This window comes from Fukomys damarensis, unplaced genomic scaffold, assembly GCF_012274545.1.
Source record: "Fukomys damarensis isolate Sample0158 unplaced genomic scaffold, DMR_v1.0_HiC HiC_scaffold_28, whole genome shotgun sequence".
Taxonomy (NCBI): Eukaryota; Metazoa; Chordata; class Mammalia; order Rodentia; family Bathyergidae; genus Fukomys; species Fukomys damarensis.
In genome coordinates, this window is record NW_022900940.1 from 42,270,981 (window position 1) to 42,295,280 (window position 24,300).

At 42.6% G+C, this 24,300-nt stretch overlaps 2 protein-coding genes across 3 annotated transcripts; both read left to right on the forward strand.

The window, feature by feature from the left end:
- Positions 1-4,857: 4,857 nt before the first annotated feature.
- On the forward strand, positions 4,858-11,638 carry Rpp14 (ribonuclease P/MRP subunit p14). 2 transcript variants are annotated; one of them, XM_010643141.3, is made up of 6 exons: positions 4,858-4,936; positions 6,504-6,601; positions 6,977-7,061; positions 10,186-10,262; positions 11,074-11,152; positions 11,558-11,638. In XM_010643141.3, exons 2-6 carry the CDS (start codon positions 6,525-6,527, stop codon positions 11,612-11,614), a joined length of 375 nt encoding a protein of 124 aa, XP_010641443.1. In that variant the 5' UTR covers positions 4,858-4,936; positions 6,504-6,524; the 3' UTR covers positions 11,615-11,638. The 2 variants fall into 2 exon arrangements, with proteins under 2 accessions (XP_010641443.1, XP_010641444.1); XM_010643142.3 differs by lacking the exon at positions 4,858-4,936 and adding an exon at positions 5,057-5,143.
- A 61-nt stretch (positions 11,639-11,699) lies between these two features.
- Htd2 (hydroxyacyl-thioester dehydratase type 2) lies at positions 11,700-13,169 on the forward strand. Its single transcript, XM_033757048.1, has one exon. It carries the CDS (start codon positions 11,723-11,725, stop codon positions 12,227-12,229), a length of 507 nt encoding a protein of 168 aa, XP_033612939.1. The 5' UTR covers positions 11,700-11,722; the 3' UTR covers positions 12,230-13,169.
- Positions 13,170-24,300: the final 11,131 nt, after the last annotated feature.

A 24,300-nucleotide genomic window follows, 5' to 3' on the forward strand; every position in this document is an offset into this window, starting at 1 on the left:
TGCACAGCCCATGTTTCCCTATCACCGGCCCCAAGGTTGTGTGGGAGCCTGCACACACACATACTGTAAATACAGAGGACCCTGTAGGTGGCAGCTGTGGGGTTTTCCCTTGTATACAGAAAGAGTCACTGCGGCCCTCCCCACTCTTCACTTCCCTCTATACCTTGGGGCTCTTCTAGGTCCAACCTAGAGATCTCCAGATTCTTGTAACTGGCATGCAGGATCCAGAGGAAGTGTACCAACCCCCTCTGAACCCCTGGGCGAGGATCCCTGAATTGTAAGAAAGGATCTAAAGCCCCTCCAGGAATAATGTGCTTAATTATGGGGTGTGCGGCTCTCTGGGGGGACCCCGTCCAGCGGGGAATAGGAGGTGAGAGCCGCCTCTTATTCGTGGGTCATCAGAGGCCGATCCGATCTTGAATGTCTGTGAAGGAAAATCTTTAAGAAGTTAGAGCACATGGCCCAAGTCTGATTTCTGATCAAAGGCTCTTTATTGGCTCAGCAAAACGATTATATACTGTTATCCCAGGGGGAAGGTTCAGCAAGCTTATTGGACAGTTCAAACAAATCTTCTACCAATCACATGAGTCACTCAAGCATTTAACCATAAAGGGACAAAGCATTTATCAGCATACAGCAATCAGTATTTTACCAAATGTGGGGAGGGGTAAGTGGGAAGGCGTACATCAACAATTAACCCTATGCAATCTTTAACTTAACAATCTCCAGGGGCAAGCGGGGCAAGGGGAAAACCAATTTTGATACCAAGATTCGTCCTTTTCCCGTTGCTTCTGCCTTTGTTCGAGGCTTTCCTCAACCCTTCTAATGCTATCATCCACCAGGCCCAGTTTATCTTTAAAAAAGCAACATTCTTAAAGAAGGGGGTTGGGGCCAATGGCAATGGGTTTGAACTGAGGTGGTTCTTTCAAAAGCCTGATGGAAAAGGTGAGACCCGGATCACGGCCGCTGATGTAAAGGCGAAGGCCCCACTCAACCTGACGAGTCCAGTGGTATTGTTTGCCGGGCGTGGTGGTGCACGCCCATAATCCCATAAAACTAGTCTGGATTACAGTGAGCTTCAGGTCGACACCCGTAATCCCATAAACCCAGCATGGATTACACAGTGAGCTTAGCCTGGATTACACAGAGAGCTTAGCCTGGATTACACAGAGAGCTTAGCCTGGATTACACAGTGAGTTTAGCCTGGATTACACAGAGAGTTTAGCCTGGATTACACAGTGAGCTTAGCCTGGATTACACAGAGAGCTTAGCCTGGATTACACAGAGAGCTTAGCCTGGATTACACAGAGAGCTTAGCCTGGATTACACAGAGAGCTCCAGGTCAATCTCATCTGCATAGCTGAGACCCTCATCTCAGAAAAGCAAAATAGAGTCATAGATTGTGTCAATGCCTCAATGGTAGAAGTTACTTTTCCAATGTCAAATGCCAGTGGGCTCCCACAGGGGTGATTATCTTTTCCCCATAGTCTCCCTGGGCTCATGGAGGTTTTTCTTAGGGGACCGACTTCTAAGATACGTCCAAGGAAAGTCTTCTCCATCATTTAAATGCATTTCAGAAATGCAGAACAAGATATTTGAAGTCCTAGCCCCACACGGCAGGGGAGGTGCTCAGGTAGGAACCAGGCCACCCTGCTGCTCCCCTGCCTTGTACCTGACTGGTCAGAGCTTCCAGTCCTTTATGACTGCGGAGCTGGCCCAGAGTCCAGGCCCATAGGGGGTGCTGATCATGACCTTCCAGGTCCGTTTATCCACTGCTGCCCTCTGCCTCCTGCTGTGTTGGCTGCGGGCAACTCACAAATGCCTGGAGCCTGAATGGGTTGCCTCACCCCCGCTCACCTCCTAGGGATGCCAGGAAATATGAGATAAACTTTTCATTCCAGATGCTGCTGCCTCAAAGGGCTGCCAGGGCTCAGACACAGTTGACCTCACCTCTGCCGAGCCTCTCTCCCTGCCAGCCCCGCGCCCCTGGCTGAGGCTTCACACAGGCTGGCCCCTCTAATCACAGGTGAAGGGCTTGTAGTGCTTCTTGTTTGGAGATGGTGCTCAGGGTGGCCTCAAAGGCGCTCTTCCCAGCCTGGTCATCCAGATGGGAGGAAGGGGTCCCCTCACCATCTTAAACAGACAACCTCTTTGGGCTTCCCTGTCTCCATCTCTGAAATGCGGTGATGACGGTGACACTGCAGTCGGTGGGGGGATACGGGCAAGCAGTCCGGCGCTTGGAGGTCTCCTTACCCGGAAGGAGTGACTGCAGTCCCACAGCTTCCTGCTTCTGGTCATTCCGTGTCCTCTGTCCTGTCTTCACAGTGGAGGCCCGACGGACAACTGTGGGGATTCCTCCTGGGTCCCTCTCTTGCCTTTTCTTCCTCAAGTTCAGAAAGCATCTCAGTGCCAGCAAAACCCATGTGGCAGCAGTTTGCAACCACACAGCACAGGGAAAGAGGTGTGGACTTAATTCCTTGACCGCCATATTTTTTAGGAATATGAACTAATCCAGCTCTATTCCAACAAATTTACTTTGAATAAGAGAGAGAGAGAGAGAGAGAGAGAGAGAGAGAGAGGACCCCAAAATGCCCCTCAAAAGCCAAATGACTACACCTAATGCAATTCAGAGCAACTGTTTTGTATGATTTTTGAGACAGGATTTCATTATTTAGTTCAGGCTGGCCCTGAACCCACTATGTAGCCCAGACTGACCTCAAACTTGTAGTGCTCCTCCTGCCTCAACTTCCCAAATGCTAGGATTTCGGGCATGTGCCACCACGCGCAGATGCTTTGTGTGTTTTGATATGCAGTAATATTATGCTGCACTGTAAAGAAGGAAAAGGCCCCATATCATACCTCTGGGAAGACACTTTCAAATAAGAAACTGTCTGGAGAGAGGAGGTTCGTTGCAGAAGGGGTTGGGAAAAATGCTTACTTTTCATTGCTTATCCCTTTATATCATTTGAAATGATATGCCACTGGCCTATAATGCCCATTCCAAAAATACGAAAGCCAGACATAATGCTGCATGCCTGTAATCTCAGCACTGTGGGAGGCTGAGGTAAGCGGGTAAAAAATTCAACCCCATTCTAGAAGTTCAGTAACTTAGCAAGACCCTATCTCGAATTTAAATAATAAATTAAGTAGTCTGGGGATGCAGCTCAGTTTCAAAGTCTTTGATTCAATCCCCAGTACTAAGTAAATGATGTAGTTGAAAAATAAAAGCTAATTTGTCTTTAATACTCCAAGGAACCTCTTGTCCTCAACTGGATTAAGCAGAATGCACTGAGAGAATTCAGGCAGCTGGGAAGGTACTTTCTTTTCATGATTCGACACAAGAGTAAAAATTTACCGAGGTTGTTTGAAACCCAAAATGTGTAAATTGTTCTGGTTTTTCTGGGCCACGGCGTCGAAAGATGACTTTGCCATTAGGCTGGCTTAGAGAGACTCCCATTACTGAGCTTCCTGGGTGCCAGGCACTTTACACCCTCAACTATTTTTTCCTCACAACTCTATGACATAGAAGCTAATGATCTCTTCATGGTAAGGGACCAGATAGGTGGCAAAGGATGAATTCAAAGCGAATTATGGTAGCTTCCAAAAATCCAAGGTTTGTGGAGAAAGAAAATGCCAATGTCTAGGGTCTGTGTTGATCCCCCCATTTGGAAAAGTCTTATCTCTGAGGGGAGAAGGAAGCGAAGCAGAAACCACAGGCCTGGAAATCATGGCTAAGGGAAAGGGCTGAAGATTCAGCAGGCAGTGAGATTTTGAGAAATTAAATGAGGGAGAAGGTCTCTGCTCCCCTCCCCCAAGCCAAGCTGAAGCAGCACATCTGTTGATGGAAAATGCATTCAGAAATATGTAGGTGTCAGGGACTGGAATGCAGTAGAACCACCACAGACACAATGACCTCATGTGACTTACACAGTTCCTTTTCTATGCACTGTGTGCTAGGATAGCCTCAAACTCGCAGCGATCCTCCTGCCTCCGCCTCCCAAGGACTGGGTTACCATGCCCAGTTAAGTGGTTGTGTGTTGCAGTGTGAAGAGTACCAGCTGTAATCAGCCTGTTCCACCACTTACAGCTGTGTGATTTTGAGCAAAGAACTTAGCTCTGTCTGTGCCTCTGCCCCACTTCTGTGAAATGGGCATGATTATAATAGTAGTTACCTTAGAATTGCAAGGGTTCTGTGAGATAGCACATGTAAAAGCTTTTGTCCAGTGTCTGGCCCAAAGGAAGCACTTGATAAATACGAGCTGTCATCGTCGTCACCATCATCATCATCATTTACACACATATTTCGTGAGTACAAGGGCCATGCCTTATTCTCCAGAGTTCCCAGGACATAGTGGGCGCTCAACAAACATTTAGTGAATAAATGCATAGGTGAAACTTGGCTTACATTTGACAGTAAGACTAGCCGGATCTTTCCATGTCAACTTAGAACACCTACTACGCAGGGAGACGGGACCATTGACAGTCCTGTGCTGGTCCCCAAAGATGTGCAGTAGAGATGCTAGCGCTGGGGTGCAGCTCAGTGGTAGAGCGCTTATCTAGCATGAGCGAGGATCCGGATTCGATGGTAAGCACTGAAAGAAAAAAAAAACAAAAACAGGAGACACTAGATATAAATTTGTTAATGCACGAGTAAATAAATTTCTACTTCACACACTCTCCACCGAGAGGGCAGCAGGGGGCGCTGCGCCCCAGGCCTCTGCTCTTGTTTCAACTCGATTCTGGGTTCCTTAGGGAGACGTCACGCGTGACGTCATATCCGCCCTCACTTCTCGCAGTTGGGGGCGGGCCCGAACGAAGCCAAACGTAACTATACCAGAAGTATCACGGACTCCGGCTGTGGTTGGGCATGCCAAACCTTGGCGAATTCATTCAGCGAACGGGACTCAGGGAAGGCGCGAGGCTAGTCTGACGGAAGGTGAGTAGGCAGAAGCCCCTGGGGGAGCACCCTCGTTCCGCGAGCGCCCTCAATGGGTCACTTTAGTTGGACCTGCCGCTTGCGCGTGGGCAGGGCGGACAGACTGCGCGGCGCATGCGCACAGGCGTTTGTCCGCTCTGGTCGCAAATCCTAGCTGAGAGGACTGAGCGGGGCGCTGGCGGCTGTGCTTCCTGCGCCAGGAGCGAGGTGGGCACTAAATCAGTGGAGAGTGTTCCTCCGGAAAAGATTTCAACCATCTAAGTTCGCAGCTTTTAAAAAGTAGTGGATTGGTCTGAAAGTTGGATGTCGGACACCTATACCGTGCGCCACGTTGTTTTAGTTCCTTGAGAAATGACAGTGACCGGGCAGACGCGGTCACGTGGGGTGGACGAAATGTGAAGTCGGGGAGGAGAGTAGAAGTTGAAGAAATGAACTACAGAATTGTTAGGTGTCAGATGCTGTGAGAAGAAAGTAGGACTGGGGTGAGGCAAGGAGAGGATGGTGCGGTATTAGGATGGGCACAAAGCCCCAGGAAGGTAGGCGATGGGGTGAGTTTTGAGCTGCCTGAAAAAAGGGCATTTCCAGTCTGCCAGAACTGGAGACGAAGCCTGGGGTAGGGGAAAAACTGATGAGAAAGAGTTAGGAGGCCTCTGGCGGCGGCGGGGATTTGAGTCCGTGAGGAAAGCAGGACAGGGGTTCCGAGAGGTGCTGACCATGCAGGCAGGGCCTTGAGGCCCGCCCTTGTAAGGACTCTGGCCTTACTCTGCAAAGTGGGGAGCCTTGCAAGGGTTTGAGCAGAGGAGCTGCCCCCGGGGAAGTAACTCCCAACCTGTCCTAAGTCAGATGTGCCAAGTTCGAGTCTCCTGTTACTGAACAGTGGATTCAAATAAATTAAGCGTCGGAAAGGTTTTTTGAGAGAAAGCTGTTGAAAGACAGAAGAGGTCTGAAAGTGTGTTGCCGCAGAGGCTTTTTGTCCAAGGATATTTTATACAGCGAAATCACAACGCGGTAGCTGCCAGCCTGGGTCAAACTACAACCAACTATAATTACAATTATAGTTGTTTAGCCGATAGTGATCTAGTAGGAAAGCCAGGCATGTAGTCAGGTTATGTAGCAAGCATCATTAATTTTAGCTTATCTGTAACTTGTAACCTAGAACAAAAGCATGCCTGGAAAGGGGTGGGAGTATGGGTCGGGGTGTCCGGGTCACCCTCTCGAATGTGTCTGATGCTTACCCGGCCCACTGGGCCAGATGGTACTAATTATAGTATAGTCTCAAGCTGCTGTTTGTCTCTAAGAAGTTTGCGGGCCTGACCATCGCATCTCCATTTTGCGGTGTGGCTCTCAAAAGAAAAAATGTGTGTATGTATATGTACAGGAGCTTCCATTTTGGTGACCTCGGTTTGACCGAAAGTAGCTGTACTAGGTCTTTTAGAAATCAAGCCAAACTCTCCTTAAAAATGTGAAAAATAACATGCAGCAGGCCCTGGATTCTATTCCTAGCCCTGAAAAAAGAAAAGATAGTTCATACCTTAATAATTCCTAATCCTTTTGACTCTTGCTGTAGGTGTGATCAGAATTGCAAAAGATGCCGGCATCAGCTACCATGTATGAAAGAATAGTTTACAAAAATTCCTCAGAGTACCACTACATGAAAGTCTGCCTGTAAGTCCACTCTCCTGAGTTCTATTTGAGATTACCTTTTTTTTTTTTTGAGATGGTCTCACTATGTAGTTGAGACTGCCCTGGAATTCACTATGTAGCCCAGGCTGGTCTCAAACTAACAGAGATCCTCCTGCCTCAGCTTCCTGAGTGCTGGGATTATAGGTGTGTCCACCACACCCAGCTAAATTACCTTTTTTAAAAATTATTCCCAGGGGCTGGGGATTTAGCTCAGTGGTGCCACTACCTGCCTACCAAGCACAAGGTCCTGAGTTCGATCCCTGTACCAAAAAAAAAAAAAAAAAGATTCTGAATAGAATAAAGTGTATTATGATGTCTTTTTTTTTTAATGATACCTTTTTTTAATGTTTGTTACAGAGAATTTCAAGATCATGGAGTTGAACTAAGTGCAGCACAGTTCAAACAACTGCTTGTTTCTGCTCTGAAGGACCTGTTTGGGGAGGTATGGAATCGCTGCATAAATCAGCAATCCAAAGTTCATTGTAAGAAATACAAAAAATGGTCTAGGGGTATAGCTCACAGGTAGAACATGTGTTAGGCTCTGGTTTCATCTCAAAACAAAGAGAAAAAGGAAGAGAAGCACAACCTTTTTTATTGTTTTAAAACTACTTGAGCTGGGCTTGTTGCTGTATGCCTGTAATCCCAGCACTTAGGAGGCTAAGGTAGGAAGATCGCCTGGGCTACAATGTAGTGAGTTTAAGGACCATCTGAATTATATAGCAAGAGACCCTGTTTCAAAAAAACTATTTGAAAGTACAACGTTGGAATTTCAGCAATGATGGATTTTGGTACGGTTGTTGTTATGTCTTGCTTTTGTTTTTTTTGTTTTTGTTTTTTTGTTTATTTGGTACTGGGGATCGAATTTGGGTCCTTGCGCCTGCAAGGCAAGTGGCAGAACCGCTGAGCTAAATCCCCAACCCTATGTCTTGCTTTTGATAAGGGATTTGTTAGACAAGTGTTTGTTTCAGCACAGTGCTACTCAGAGTATTGTCTAGTCTGCTGCCCTGCAGATTTTGGGCCCATCTTGAAGAGATAAGGGATTTGTACCAGAAAAACATATTATTTCCTTTCTTGAGAAAGTCTTCCTTATAAAGCAGTGTGAGCTGATCTGAGCAGTGTGCTTAGTGATACTGCTGGTTTATGTTTCGGTGCAGCTCTTTATTCTGTCACAGATTATTACCTGTGTCCTAGGCCTGAGGCCTGACTTCTGGGGTTCCCAATGGACTAGATGCATCCACTCAACCTAAAAGACCAAACGTGAAGCGTGATGATGAAGCAGCAGAGGAATTATTCTGTATGGCCATGCCGAGAAGGCCGCAGTTTTCTGACCAGAGACATGGATTGTAATAGAAAAGGAACAGAGGCAAGACTTGAGGCTCACTGGCTGGCCATCTTAGGCCCTGGGCTGGTTGATAATTATCTCAGGATTCTTACAGAAGCTTTTGTTGTAATAACAAAGCCACTGCGGCCTGAGGTGTAATTTTAGCTCTTCTAGCAAGGTGTTTATCAATCAAACCTATTGTTGCTGGAATCCAAGGTGACCACAGGAGAGAATGATTTAGAGAAGGAACAAGTCAGGGGAGGTGGATGGAGTCAGTTGGGCCCTCCTGCAAAACCAGCGCTTTGAGTGGCTTTATTCCAGTATTGACTTGAGAAAAGAAGTAGAGCTCTGGAAGTTGAGAAGAACAGCGAAGACAGGATTCTCAGGGTGTTATTTCCTGATTCATATTTCTGTCAAGTAAAATCTGCCAAGTGCTTTATCAAAACTTACAACTTATTCTGCAGCTATAAATGGCTTTCCTCATGATAGTCCACCCTACTTTCTCCAGGGTCTTCTTTTATTATGTTTTTTCCTTTTACTCAAGCTCAGTCAGCAGAGCCATTTTCTCTCTCACTGTACACACTTTTACTTTTTCAAATAAATTTTGCTTCTGCTTTTAAAAACAACAACAAAAAAGCTTACCTGCAAAAAGCTCTGTTAAGATAAAAAGACAAGCTACCAATTGGGAGCATATATTTACAAACTTAGTATCTAACAAAGAATTAATATCTAGACTCTATTGAAAAAAGAACTCAAAACCCAATAGAAAAAAAAAACCCACCTAGAAAATCAATAAAAGATATGTATAGACATTTCATTAAAGAGTGTGTACAATTGGCAAAGAAACTCATGAAAAGATGCTCAGAACATTAGCCATTAAGGGAACATACGTTAATAATATAGTGATATACCACTGTGCTTAGCAGAATGACTGAAATAAAAAAATAGTGATAACTTTAAATAATGGCAAGGAGGGTGGAGAGATTGGATCGTTCATACATTGCTGGTGGACCATGAAATGGTATGGCGACTCTGAAACAAAAACAAAACTTGTACTGTCGGACATGGTGGCGCACACCTGTAATCACAGCACTCTGGAGGCTGAGGCAGGAGGATCGCTGTGAGTTCCAAGACCAGCCTGGGCTACACAGTGAGTTCCAGTCTCAACTATATAGTGAGACCTTGTCTCACCACCGCCCCCCAACAAAAATCGCATGTACCTATATACCCCCTGGCACCAGCACACCTGGGCATTTATCCCGGAGAAATTCAAATTTATGTTCACAGAAAAACCCATCACAAATGTTCATAGTCACTTCATCTGTAATAACCAGAAACTGGAAACACTCAAGTTGCCTTTCAGTGGGTGGATAAACTATATCATACCCCAGAACAAGAAGGAGTGAATTACTGATGCATACAACCGGCTGAATCTCTAGGGAATTAGTCCAGAAATCACATACCGACTGAATCTGTGTGTGTAATGCTTTTGAAAAAATAAATGATCTGGGGAAAGATCATTGCTGGCCAAGGTTAGGGATCGGGAGGAGGAGTTGGAATGAGGGAGTCTTGTGCTGGTGTGGATCTTTATCTTGATAGTGGTAGTTACGTGCAGCAGCCTGTGTGTTAAGAACACACACTCACACACATACAAATATGAGTACATATGTGACTGGAAGATTCCAAACAAATTCTGGCTTCTTCTGACACCGATTGCCTGGTTCTGATACTGGGGGGTAGTGAAGAATGTACTGAACCTCCCTGCAGTTTGTTTTACAGTCTTCTATGATCCTGTAATTTTTCTCATTTTTAGAAAAAACTATGCACTTTGTGTGTGTCAGGTATAAAACCTGGTTTCAAAGATGTAGCTATGAACAAATGTAACCTATGTCTCATGGACTAATGGTCTTGATTTTTGTCATAGGAAAATACTATTAAATAATCAGTGTCACGGGGATGAGAATTTTAAGAGGAAATATGTGTCCTGTATGGGAAAGAACATAGCAAGCAGATGGAGCCTAATTTTTAAGATCAGAGAAGAAAGAATTTAAAGACTAGAGGGGTGAAGAGGGATCAAAGGAACATTCCAGGCAGAGGGAGCTATAAGTAGCTGCTGAGATGACCGGTGGCATTAAATGGAGTACTGTTTTTTTGGAGAAGAAAAGCCTCAAAAACAGACTTGGAAGAATCCATTAGAGTTTGAGAATAATGTTGGTAATAGGCAATAGCATAATCCTGTACATAGGTTGGTGCTGCTTTGCCCGTGGACGTCCTGACCTATGAAGAGAAGACCTCATCAGCGATCCTGAGAGTATGCAGCAGGTAGGACTGGAACACTCCTGGACATTGATGGTGAACCTGGGGTATGCATGGGGCGGCAGGCATGCAGAGCCACTCTGAGGGCAGCACACGTAGGAGTTGTTTCCTAAATTAAACCTCCGTATTCAGGTTTAAGTGCAGTGTTGGCACTTTGTGATAAGTGGGTTTTGGGTTGCAGTTTGGGCACTTGGTCTCTAAAAGGTTTTCCATCGCTCTTTTAGGACAACGAGGCCAAGAGACTGAGAAATGACAAAAATGCTCGCTTTACAGATGAGAAGAGTTGCAGTTGTGAACTCTGACCAACTTATGGAAATTTAAACTGAAACGAATATGAACATTCACCTGTCAGGGGCTCATAGAACAGAACCTGTGATTTGGTTAAAATCGGAGTTTCCCAGTTAATCATTATGGTTGCACACTGAAAAATGTATATTTTAGGGCTGGGAATGTAGCTCAGTGGTGTCATACCTGCTGGCACAAGGTTCTGAATTTGATCCCCAATTCCACAAAAAATAAAACAAAAGGCAAACAGTGAAGCTAGTTCTTTTTTTAAAAAAGTATTTTAGAAAAACTCTTATAGGTTGTTGTTGGGTGTTTTTTGTTTGTTTTTTGTTTTTTTTTCTGCCTGTGATGATATGCCATGCTTTTAAAGTTTGTTTTGAGGTTTGTTTTCTGTTGTTGGTGGTGTTTTTTCCTCCCTCTTTTAAATCAGGTTTTCTGGTTAAAAAATAACTTTATGGACTGTAGCAAAGAAAAGTATTAAGGGAGATGTGGGGACAAGTCTTATATTTACTTTTTTCATGTCTTTCTGCAGTGGAATGGTCAGATTGTGGAGCTCTTTGACCCTGCTAGGATCCTATAAAGGCAAAAAATGTGCTTTCAGAGTGATTCAGGTAAAGATAGTATGTTCCTTCACATGTTACAAACAAGGCTGAGTGTGGATCATCTGATTTTAGTCAGAGTGTCTCATTCTTGCTTGAATAAAGCTAATGTAGTAATGCCTTTGGCAACCAGGACTTCATCCTATTGGAAATGTGAAACAAAGCACTTAGAGTTTAGATTGTATGGGAAGTGTTTGGGGATCACACCTGGAACACTTGTGGTGGAGGCTTAACTTCATTTAATGCTTACGCCTGGTGTTACCCATTGGTATGTTCTTTCTGAGCTTGTTTAGCTAAGATGCTCTTTAAAATACTACTAGAGTAGCTTTATTTATCCTATAAAACTGGACATGTTTCTGCATTGCCCTGTTCAGTACAATTTTGTCCTAACACTGTATTAATGCTTTTCTTTTGTAGGTTTCTCCCTTTCTCCTTGCATTATCCGGTAATAGTAGGGAACTAGTGTTGAATTGAATAGTCTTTAATTTTAGAAACTTTTCATCTGCTCCTGAAAGAATTTCTTGATATCTTGAAGTCTGAAAATAGAAGCAGGCTTAAAGACGCTGCTGATGATATTTAAAGATGTTCCCACGAATACCCAGCCATCAGCTCTGCTGGGGTGGACTTCAGAGGAGATTCTTCTTGAATCGACCTGTGCTGAACAGACAGCAGTTTGAGCACCTGCATGTGAGAGTTGGAGACCGGGCTGAACTCAGCAGGGCCTTCACACAGAGGGATGTGGCTGCCTTCTCAGAATTAACTGGAGATGTTAATCCCTTGCATTTAAATGAAGATTTTGCAAAACACACCAAGTTCAGAAAGACGATTGTACATGGAGTTTTGATCAATGGACTAATCTCAGCTCTCTTGGGTACTAAAATGCCAGGGCCAGGTTGTGTGTTTCTTTCTCAGGAAATTAACTTTCCGGCTCCTTTATATATTGGAGAAGTTGTTTTGGCTTCTGCAGAAGTGAAAAGACTCAAGCGTTTTGTTGCTTTTATTGCAGTGTCATGTTCTGTAATAGAAAGTAAAAAAACTGTTATGGAAGGCTGGGTTAAAGTTATGCTCCCAGAAGCTCCCAAATTCTGAAATATGTGTTGCAATTTCAAATACCAGTACTGTTGTTATTAAAGAAGCACCTGAGGAAATGGGCTACTCTGTCACTAAAGTGTGGCTGATAGAGCCAGAAGCAGTGTTAGGGAAAGGGAATGGGATGTGTTCAAATGTCTACTTTCCAATTTGGCTTTATGCTTCGCCCAACTTAATATTTGCATGATTTCATCATCTATATTGATTTTTGTAAGTTGAAAATCTGAGGTGATCTGAAGTTCTACTTTTGGGATTTCAAACCTAATTAGATTTGCAGCTACTAACACTGCCCTTTACCTGTGTAGAATTTCCTCACTGAATTTCTAACCGTCCAGCACTTAGTTACTGAAGGGAACAAGGAAGTTGAGTTGTCTTTGAACACCTGCTCGTTACCAGTTAATACTCTTAGATCCCTTTCTCAGCTGTTTCTGGATTAAGCTTTACTGTGACTTGTTATTGTCTACACCAAGGTGGCACGCTGCTCAGCCTTCTCTGGGACTGCCTTTCAGGCAGTTTTTCTGTTGTCAGAGCAGGGCATATGTGCACACTTACACTCAGTTACACAAGCTCTGTCTCATCCATAAAATAATGAGTGCGCTGTGCAGGAATATAGTTGAAAGTGACAGGCACAGACCTCAGCACCAGAGCTGGCGTGGGAACACTCACTGCTGTCATCCATCTTCCTGTGAGTAAGGTTATGAGGTTTCCTGAATTTAAAACTGACTGGTCTTTAAATAGGTAATAGGCCAATTTTCAGGTTGTTAGCCAGTTTATTAGTATTTTTACACTGGAGTAGTATCTTGGGTGCAAAGTTTCTATTTTAACCATATTCTTTTCTTTTTCCCTTGAAAATGTGGGTCTGCCTCACGTTATATAAGTATATGCCTATTGTGTGGGGGAAAAAAACCTGAGAAGTAAAATAAACACTATGGAGACCAGAGTTTTAAATTTTGTGATGTTCAGTCTGTTAGTGCTAATCATCCCTAATATGGCCAATGTTTTTTTTTCTTTTTACCAACACATTTAAAACAAGGTATAAAACAACGTAGAAATGCTCCACCCATGCTTTGAGCTGCAGCTAGACCACAGATTCATTTTCTTCCTGCTGGTAAGTAACCCGATTTTGTGTTGTGTATTATTTCGTTTTTAACAAAGAGGGAGAGTTGAACAGATTACCAGAAAGAGTTACTCTAGTCACTACAGGGCAGTGATATGTATAAAGTGAGTTCTTTACAACTGTTAATATGTCATCTTCTAGTGTTTGAGGTAGGAAGAAAATATCAAAGTTAATGTCAGGAACAAGGATGTTCTTACAATGGGTAGCATGTGGAAGCTGAGATCCACGTACAGAAGACATGTTTATACGTGATGGCTAGACATGTTGAAGATTTGTTACAGTGTCAGAACAAAGCAGAACTGAGGCTAAAACCACCTACTCCGATGAGCTCATCCCCAGGGCTTAGTAGCCTTAGCATGCAGGTCCATAAATGCTGCACGATGTGTTCACTAATCACAGATGTCATCTTAAAATAGCTTTGTCAAATTAATGCTGTACACTTTTATAAGCAAGGGAACTTACTGATGCTGTACTTGTCTATGGTTGTATAGCAAATACGGAGGAAAGCTGAGATTCAAACTTGAGATTGCCCAGCTTCAAAGCCCCATGTCACCTTTTGGCTCTCACTTTCATTCCTGGGGCAATGTCGATTACTGTAGTAGTACTTTGTTATGTGGCATTTAAAGTAATTGGAATCATTCTGTGAAATATTTACATTCAGAATGTTCTAGATCTTATTTCCTGCTACAGTTGTAGCAAATCTCTACATATTACTTGATGGCTTGCATAAACACGTATCATCATCTTTTTTTTTTCTGGGTTGCTGCTGAGGGCAGAATTGCTAAAAGGGTTAATCTAAACATGAAAAGTTAAATACAGGCCAAGGATGGGGGTGAGGGAGGGCAGCAGATCTGGCTGGTAGCTGATTCACACTGTAACACTTGCTGTCAGCATTTCCGCATTTTTAATGCTCCTTAAGGGTCATGGTCAGAGCTCACTGCTCCCCGACCCTCCAGCGCCCCAAGCCTTCATTGGAGCAGACTGGTGAGGACTGCCCAGCTGCAGTGCATCTGCAGCATCCCCCCATCCATGCTCAGGCCTCCTAGTTGTGCCAGCACCTGGATCCGCACTGCAGAGGCACAGGTGGTCATAAAGGCTGTTGTACTGAGCTCCAGAAGATAGAACAGAAGTGAACAGCTGCAGTAAAGGCCCATCAGACCTCTGTAGTTGGTAAGTTTGAGGGATCACCACCTTCCATCAGAACTTGAACTATCTTCAGGGGAAGGGCAGCTGGAACCTGCAACAGAACCTTGCAGAATTCAACCCTGCAGGGGGTCAGGGAGCTCAACTTGGGCCTTGCAGCCAGAATTCAGTCTGAATCTCGGGTCTGCCATTGGCTACCTGAGACTAATTGACTTAGTTCTGCACATTGCTATCCACATGTCTATTGTGACAGCAAGATATATCCTGAAAGAGGCTCTTCAAATTTTTTTTCACTTTCCTGTTTTTAATTAAAAAATTTTTTTTTCCATTCTTCAAATTCTTCCTTTTTCTTTTCTTCTTTTTCCCGCTCAGTCTCTTGCTCCCCTACATTATTCTTCATCTCCCTTTTTGTTCCTGTTCCTGCCCTAATTGGGATTTCTCCTTTCTTTTTCTTTTCTTCTTTTTCCGTTGCTTGTTTGTCATTAGTTACAAAGGAAAGTGAGTACAATTTATAGCTTCCCTATTACTGTTAAATTATATTCTTGTCTTTGTTCTTGCATTCTGTCTTTCCCTCTTGTCTTCAACGGTTTCCTAAAGCTTGCTTGATCATCCTGTGTCCTCTGGCTTCACTTGAAGCCTTCTATTCTTTTACCTATCAATTCCTCTCCTCCTAACTCTTTCTAAGTCCCATCCTGAAGGGTAAACTTGCTATATTGAAGAGTTTATTCACTATAAACACATTTAGGGCTGGTCCTTGACTTTGATTTAATTCACATGTCTAAAGGCGATAGATTAATAACTACCACAAATTGCCAATCTCTAAGCTATGCTTGATGCTATTGTGTTCCTGAGTATCAATTGCACTAAAGGGTTGTGATTGATTTAGTCAGTTGTCCTTCCTGACACTATGAAAAGAGAGTGTCTCTGAGTCATTAGAGACTTGAAACCTAAAGAGCAGCTATATCAGGAAGATCAAAGTACTAACCCAGGAATTAAACCAAGAACAGCACCACCCACAAAAATAAAAATGAGAAAACACTTAAGCAAGGCACAAATATAGACTTCCAGCTCACCAACGGCAAATTCTTGGCAAACAAGGTGGAAAAGTCCGACAATCAACCACCAGGACACCCTGAACTCCTAGCACAGGAAGTAGCAAAACAGATCAATCAGGCTCTAGAAAAAAACAATTTCCCAGGTAACTATAGAGATGGTGAGCACAATCAAAGACATTAGAGACTCTAGAACAGAAACAGATCTCAGGTCAAGGAAAGCCCAAAGTGAGGTATTCCAAGCCCTGAAAGAAAACCCCCAAGCTGGGCGTGATGGTGCACTCCTGTAATCCCAGCATTTGGGAGGCTGAGACAGGAGGATCACCATGAGTTTGAGACCAGCCTGGGCTACATAGTGAGTTCCAGGTCAGTCTCAACTACATAGTAAGACCCTGTCTCAAAAAAACAAAAACAGAAAACTCCAACCTAGACTAATGTATCCAAGTCTCTCAAAATGAATGGAGAAATAAGGTACTTCCATGACAGAGAACAACTGAGAAACATCATGGCTACGAAACCAGCGTTCCAAACAATTCTGATCAATATCCTAGAAAAAGACAATGAAGGTTACAATACCATAAGGCCCAACAGAGCCAATCAATTAGGCAAGGCAAGAAACTAAAAGGGTGAGGGTGAAAAATTAAAAACAGCCAACAACAGGACGATAACATGACAATAAGTCAATACATATCAGTTATAACCATCAATGTTAACGGCCTCAATTCACCAATCAAAAGAAATAGACTTGCAGAATGGATTAAGAAGCAAAATCCAACAATATGTTATAATAAGAAACATACCTACTTCCAAAAGAAACTCATAGACTGAAAGTAAAAGGATGGAAAATAGTGCTCCATGTGACAGGAGCCCAGAAAAAAGCAGGGGTAGCTACCTTATTCGCAGACAAAGTAAATTTCAAACCAAAACTAAGACAAAGAAGGCCACTACATCCTTGTAAAGGGAACAATCCAAGAGGAAGAGATGACAATCATAAACATATATGCACCAAATATTAATGCCCCAACTATATAAAACAAATATTAAGGGACATGAAAAACCAAATAAGCACTAATACAATTGTAGTGGGGGACCTAAATATCCCACTGTCACAAATAGATCATCTAGACAAAAAAATAAATGAAATACTAGAACTGAGCCAAGCTTTTGAACAAATGGACTTAATAGATGTCTACAGAGTGTTTCATCCCACAAAATCAGAATATACATTCTTTGCAGCTGCACATGGGTCATTCTCCAAAATAGACCACATACTAGCTCATACAAAAATGTTTAAATAAATGCAAAGGAATTAAAGTCATTCCATGTATATTATCAGACCATAGTGCAATTAAGATGGAGGTATATAGCATAAGAAACCGTAAGAACTTCAGAAACACATGGAAATTGAACAACACTCTCCTGAACAAACAATGGGTCACAAAGGAAATTAGTTTTTACAAATAAATGATAATGCCAGTACAGCATACAGGAATCTACGGGACACAATGAAAGCAGTTCTATGTGGAAAATTCATAGCAGTGAATGCCCACACTAGAAAAACAGTGAGCTCAAATAAATAACCTAATGATGAATTTTGAACTCCTAGAAAAAGAAGAACAAGAAAAACCCAAAGCTTGTACAAGGGAGGAATTGTAAAGATCAGAGCAGAAATCAATGCAATGGAAACTAAAGAGAACGATACAAAAAAGAAAAATCAGTGAATTGAAGAGTTGGTTTTTTGAACGAATAGATAAAATCAATAAACCCTTTAGCCAACTTTGTCAAAAAAGAAAAAAAAAAGGCTCAGATCCATGCAATTAAGAATGAAAATGGTGAATCACAACAGATCCAGCAGAAATCCAGAGGATCTTCAATACTTACTTCGAGAACCTGTACACTAATAAAATGGAAAACATAGAAGAAATGGACAGATTTCTAAATACTTATGAATTACCAAAGTTGAATGAAGAAGATAAATTCTAAACACCCCAATTATGATCAGTGAAATTGAAAATGTAATTAAAAATTTACCAACAGAGAAAAAGCACAGGTCCTGATGACTTCACTGCTGAATTCTACAAAACATTTAGAGAAGAACTACTGCCACTACTCTTTAGACTTTTGAAAGGGAAATTGAGATTGAAAGGGAAGCAATACTTCCAAATTAATTCCTGGAATCAAGTGTTACTCTGATTCCAAAACCAGGGAAAGACCCAACCAAAAAAGAGAGCTATAGGTGAATCTCTCTAATGAACATAGATGCAATAATCCTCAATAAGATACTGGAAAACAGAATACAGAAGGTCCTCAAGAAGATCATACACCCTGACCAAGTCAGATTTATTCCAGGGATGCAAGGATGGTTCAACATATGTAAATTAATTAATACACCTATATTAACAGGATAAAAACCATATGATCATCTCAATAGATGCAAAGAAAGCTTTCAACAAAATTCAACACCCATTCATGATAAAAACCCTACAGAAAATTAGAATAGATGGTCTTTATCTCAACTTGATAAAGGCTATCTACGAAAAACCAATAGCCAACATCATATTAAATGACCAAAAACCGAAAACCTTCATGCTAAAATCAGGAACAAAACAAGAATGTCCGCTATCACCACACCACTCCTGTTCAATATAGTTCTGGAAACATTAGCCACAACAATTAGGCAAAGAAAAGGAATAAAGATAGGAAAGGAAGAAATTAAATTGTCATTATTTGCTGACGATATGATACTCTACATAGAAGACCCAAAAAACTCTCCCAAAATACTTCTAGACTTAATTGACACTTTCAGAAGACTAGCTGGATACAGGTCAACACTCAAAAAAATCAATAGCCTTCTTGTACACAAATAGTAGACTTGATAAGAGAGAAATCAGGGAAATAATTCCTTTTCAATAGCATCCCCAAAAATGAAGTATCTAAGAATCTAATGAAGGAAGCAAAAGACCTCTACATTGAAAACTACAGCACTCTGAAAAAAGATTGAAGAAGATATAAGAAAATGGAAAGATATCCCTTGCCTCCTGGGTAGGAAGAATCAAAAGAATCAACATAGTGAAAATGGTCATACTACCAAAACTGCTATACAGATTCAATGCATTCCCTCTTGAAATTCCAACAGTATATTTCACAGAAGTAGAGAAAACAATCCAAAAATTCATTTGGAACCAGAAGAGACCTAGAAGAGCAAAAGCAATTCTAGGCAACAGAGACATGGCAGGGGGTATCACAATTCCCAATTTGAAACTATACTACAGAACCGCTGTGATTAAAACAAAACAAAACATGGTACTGGCAAAGAAAAAGACCCAAGGATGAGTGGAATAGATTGGAAGATAAAAAAACAACTCCAGGTGTACTCAGCTACCTCATCTTTGACAAAGGAGCCAACCATCTTCACTGGAGGAAAGATAGCCTCTTTAATAAATGGTGTTGAAAAAACTGGATTTCAACCTGCCAAAGATTAAAACTAGACCCTTATCTTTCACTATACACTAAACTAAAATCCAAGTGGATTAAAGTTCTAAATATTGAAACAAACACTAAACTTGATGGAAGATAAGTAGAATTCTTGAAGACATTGGCATAGGGAAAGACTTTATGAGCAAATCCTCAGTAGCACAGCAACTACCACAAAGCACAACTGGGATCTCAACTTAAGCTTCTGCACTGCAAGACAAACCATCAACAGAGCTAAGAGACAACCTACAATGTGGGAAAAAAATTTTACCAGCTGCTCCTCAGACAAAGGACTATTATCTAGAATACATTAAAGAACTTAAAATCAGGCCCCCAAATATGAAGGCACGATTCAAAAATGGGCATCTGGAATGAACAGACATCAGACAAACAAGTAAAAGCAGCAAATATATGAAAAAAAAATGCTCCACATCACTGGTCCTTCGAGAGATGCAGATGAAAACAACACTGAGATTCTACCGCACCCCACAAAGAATGGCTGCTATCAAGAAATCAACCAATAACAAATGTGGGTGTGGTTGTGGGGAGAAAGGAACCCTTCTCCATTGTTAGTGGGAGTGCAGGTTGGTGCAACCACTATGGAAATCAATATGGACATTCCTCAACGAGCTGGGACTAGAGGTTCCATTTGACCCAGCCATTCCTCTGCTGAGTATCTTTCCAAAAGAATTAAAGGAATCATACCACAGCTATATATGCTCACCTATGTTTATAGCGGCACAGTTTGTAATAGCTAAAACTTGGAAACAGCCCAATTGCCTATCAATTGGAGACTGGATAAAGAAAATGTGGTTTTTATAAAAAATGGAGTACTACTCAGCCATGAAGTGAGAAACTAGAGTCGTTTATAGGAAAATGGATGCATATGGAGGCTGTACTCTTTAAGTCAAATAAATAGGACACACATGTAAATACTGAACAGTTTCTCTGGTGTGAAATCTAAAAGTGTAAGTAGATCCAAATTATATAACTGATAATGTGAAATAGGAGGGAAAGGGCTAAAGGTGTAGGGGAAGTGGGAAGGGTAGGGGGAAAGGAAATAAAGGAAAAGAAAAAATATGAGAAAAGGAAAAATGGAAACAAAGTCTTTGTAAATAGGGGGAAGTGGAGGGGGAGAAGGGAAGGCAGGGGTATGGGGAAAAAATGAGAACCAACATCTGTCATGTAAAGGCAGAAGATCCCAATAATGAATGTGACTATACTATATACCTTTAAAGTATCAATAAATTTAGAAATAAAAAAAAAAAGGTCATGGTCTTTGGTCCTTCTAAATCAGTAATAATTGGGCCACGGGCCAGGGATTTGGCTCAGAGGTTCCACCGCCTGCCTCACAAGCATAAGGGCCCGAGTTTCATCCCTGGCACCAAAAATAAAACAAAAAAACACAAGTAATAATTGGACCAGAGATGTAGGCAAGAAGGTATTGATACTTCTCTATGAATAATGACTTGTCATTTTCACCCAGAGTCAAGAGTTCCAGCACCCTCGTGCTTTGTTAAAGCCAGCTCTACAGAAAATGAGCTGGTAGGGGCCGGGGATGGAGCTCAGTGGTTCTGCCGCCTGTGTCACAAGTGCAAGGACCCGAGTTCAGTCCCCGGTACCCACCCCCCAGAAAAGAAAACGGGCTGGTTAGCTGTCTCATTTCCAGCCACATAGAAGCTGCCAAAAAGAATGACTAACAAAGCTTGGGTGGCCATCACATTAGGAATCCTCCCCCAGGTAGATCATTAAAGGTGGCCTTGATGATAAAGGTCACATGCGGAATTGAGTACAAAAGACTGAAATAGGCCAAATCATACAGCACTTTCCACCAGGAGCATTGTAAGAGTAATTTATATGATATTTGGTTGCTATGGAAAGGAATAACTGTCTTAGGCAATTGCAGCCTAATGTACTGGAAAATTGCTTAACAGATTTTATGTTCTATTAGAAGCATTTCCAGATTGGTGAAATGCCACTCATTTCTTTGTCGGCAGCAAATCTTGTAGCAGCAGGGAGAAAACCCTGCCACATCCACCATTTGTATTCATCTAGGAAAAGACATTTCTGAATGCATGCCAGTACCTCTGAGGTAGCCATAGGTTTTCATGTGGTGCTGAAGTATTAGTCATTATTAAGGTTTTGCATTAAAACATTTAATCAATGGTTGGCTGTCACTCTGAGCGACCCTCAGGTGTTGGCATAATTTATTAACCAGCTTTATCTGAGCAGAACAGCAACACTGCCATGTTACTCTAGGGCAGATAATGTGTGTGAGTTTTACCTCCAAGTTTTACTTCCTTCCTTTTACTTCCAGATGTTTTACTTCCTTGTTCTTATCTTTGCTTTCCATGGGGTGGTGCACAGCAGAGACATGAATTTTTTGCAGCTTCTTCAGAGAAATTTGGATTTGGAGTAAAATTACCATCCAGAAGAAACTTTCAATTAAGGTCATAAGAAACCCAAAAGTAATGTGTATGTCAATAGAATAAGATAAGTAGGAGGCCCACAGTTTTTTGTTTTGTTTTTTTTCCCCTGGTACTGGGGAGTGAACTCAGGACCTTACACTTGTGAGGTAGGTGTGGTGCCACTGAGCTAAATCCCTGGCCCTCCACAGTTTACTTCTAGGGTGACCCTTAACAATAGAGCAGTTTGGAAGGGTTCTTATAACCTGGGTAAAATTGCCCTGTAAAGTAATGGAAGATAAACCAACCTGTAAGGGAAATGAGGCTTAGTTGTGAGTTGAATTTTGTTTATCAAGATCATGAATATTTAAAGAATGAAAATTGTCCTCAGTTGGGAGGCAGTTTTCTCAAGTTTTGCTGCTGTGGTTTTGTAGAGCAGCTCCTGAGCATTGGAAGCATCATTACTAAAACTCATTGATCAATCTGGCCAAATGTTAGTCTCAGATAAATAACCTGTGGGCAAGCTAAACATCTGGCAACGTAGGAGAATATAAGTATTTCTTTTCCCTCTTGTGAGTAGTTGTGTATGTGGCAAAAGCTGAGATCAACTCTAACTCCTCATTAGCTTTACCCGGCTGAGGCTAGAAAGAACCTGACTTGTGTACGGTTTCTGGCCTGGCCAGGGCAGGTTGTCCCACATTCGCACCGATTTGCTCCTGTAGTCACAGAGGACCATCTGAGCCCTGGAGTTGGAGGCCAGCCTGTGATCCCAGCGTGGTGGGCAGCGGAGGCAGAAAGATTGCAAACCCAAGCCTAACCTGGGCAATTTAGGGCCTGTTTCAAAATAAAAATTAAAGGAATGGGACTGTAGCTTAGTGTAAAGACCCAGTACTGCAAAACCAACGAATGGAAAGCAAAGCCAAATGGATGTTAAGACTGCTTGTGCCTGGGTCCCTAGTGGATCTGGGGGTTCAGGTTAGTCCAGGATCTTCAGGAGATTACTGACGAGGCACTGATCGGGTAGATAAGGTAATATTTGAGGCTTACCGATGTATTTATCTTAAGGGGTACCTTCTGGGTAAGAGCCCAGGTACATCAAGAGTTTGTCCCTGCTTTTATTCTATCAAATCTTATTTCTCACTTTCAGTTTCCTTTTCCTAGTCAGGAAGACCTGGCAAGTTTCTTTTCATGTCTTTGCAACTCAGATTTTCATTTCTAATTCCTTTTGATATCTTCCTTTCTGGAATGAAAAGCATTGGAATTCCTGAATTCGTGAATTCCTCCCTAATGTGAGAGCTGATGATGACCTGCTGCAGTAGCGGCCTCTTTCCTGGTCATTACCTGCATTAATGCATTCAGTCCTCTCAGTAATCCTGCAGGGCTGACGTGGCCGTGTCCATCTCCATTCTGTACTACACAGGAGGAAGCTGAAGTCTGGTGCCGGTCAGCTGTGGAATCCACACGAGCCTGAGAGTTCATCAGCTCCAGCGCTTGCTGTGATCATTATTCAGTTCTGTCCCTAATTCGTGAAGGCAGCTTCCTGCCTAGTTCTCGAATCTAAGATTGTGACCTCTTCCTCCCAAGGCAAACTTCCTTCCACTTATCTCCACCTCTCACACTGCCTTTACCTGCTTACTCATCTTTTCCTCCTGGGAGCAGCACTGCCCAGGGAAGAAGTGTGTTGGTGGCCATTGAAGTCTCAGAGTAGCTCCCCACACTTGGCACATCTCAGAGATGCCTGTTCCCAGCTAGCTCAGGAGGAGCTGTTACAGAGGTAGGCACCTAGATATGTGAAGGGCTCCCTCTCCCCTTTTGCTAAGCCTCTCTTGTCCAGCCTATCCCACATTTCACCCAGCTCTTCCAGTCTCCAGGGCTCAGCTACTCCCAGAGCTCCCATTAATCTGTGGCCCAGATGGTCACTGTGTGTCCTTATTGTTCCTACTCACTTATGTGACGAAGCAGCTTGATTCTAGATGGCATATGTCTTGTTATTTAACTCTCCTGTGCCTATCAGTGTCTTGCATCTTGCTAAAAAAAAATAAAATAAAATAAAAAAAAGTGAAATTATCTTTCTCCTTAAAAAACCCTCCTCAGGGCCAGGGGTTTAGCTCAGTGGTTCTGCCACCTGCCTCACAAGCACAAGGTTCTGATTTTGATCCCCAGTACAAACAAAATAAAACAAAACAAAACTCAAAGCTGGGCACGGTGGTACATGCCTATAATCCCAGCACTCTGGTAGGCTGAGGCAGAAGGATTGCTGTAAAGCAGAAGACTGCAGGCACGAGACCAGTTTGGGCAATTTAGGGACTTAATGAGAACCTGTCTCAAAAAATAAGAAAGGGCTGGGCATGTAGCCCAGTGCTAAAGGCCCAGTGTTCAATCTCCAGTACTGAAGAAAAGAAAAAAAAAGCCCTGCTTGTACTCCAGCTCTCAAGCACTGCCTGTCCCATAGTCCGTTCTGGCTGTCTTTTCTCCCTTATTATCCTCCATGGTGGCTGATGCCTGAATTCCAGTAATCCGTACAGACTGACTTGAGTTCTTGTATCTATCTGTGACAGTCTCATATTCCTAAAAAAGTACTGGAGAAGAGCGCTGTGTGTTTTCTGCTTTATCACCCACAGGCCCCCCACATCAGAAGCCCTCACGTAACACAGGAAGCCTCGGTGTAATCCACCTGTTGCAGAGGCAGAGGCAGACAGGAAGACTGGAAATTCGAGCCCACACTGGACAAGTTAGACCCTATTCAAAATAAAATGAAAAGGGTATAGGGCTGGGGATTTAGCTCGGTGGTTCTGCTGCCTGCCTCGAAAGCACAGGACCTGAGTTCGATTCCCCAGTACCAAAAAAAGAAAAAAAAAAAAAAAAAAAAAAAAAAAAAGG

Excerpts from the sequence above, each read along its gene's own strand:
- Rpp14 (XM_010643141.3), top strand. The coding sequence starts at position 6,525 with ATGCCGGCATCAGCTACCATGTATGAAAGAATAGTTTACAAAAATTCC. Across the intron at positions 10,263-11,073 it reads ATCCTGAGAGTATGCAGCAG|TGGAATGGTCAGATTGTGGA; the intron begins GTAGGACTGGAA and ends GTCTTTCTGCAG. Across the intron at positions 11,153-11,557 it reads GTGCTTTCAGAGTGATTCAG|GTTTCTCCCTTTCTCCTTGC; the intron begins GTAAAGATAGTA and ends TTTCTTTTGTAG.
- Htd2 (XM_033757048.1), top strand. The coding sequence starts at position 11,723 with ATGTTCCCACGAATACCCAGCCATCAGCTCTGCTGGGGTGGACTTCAG.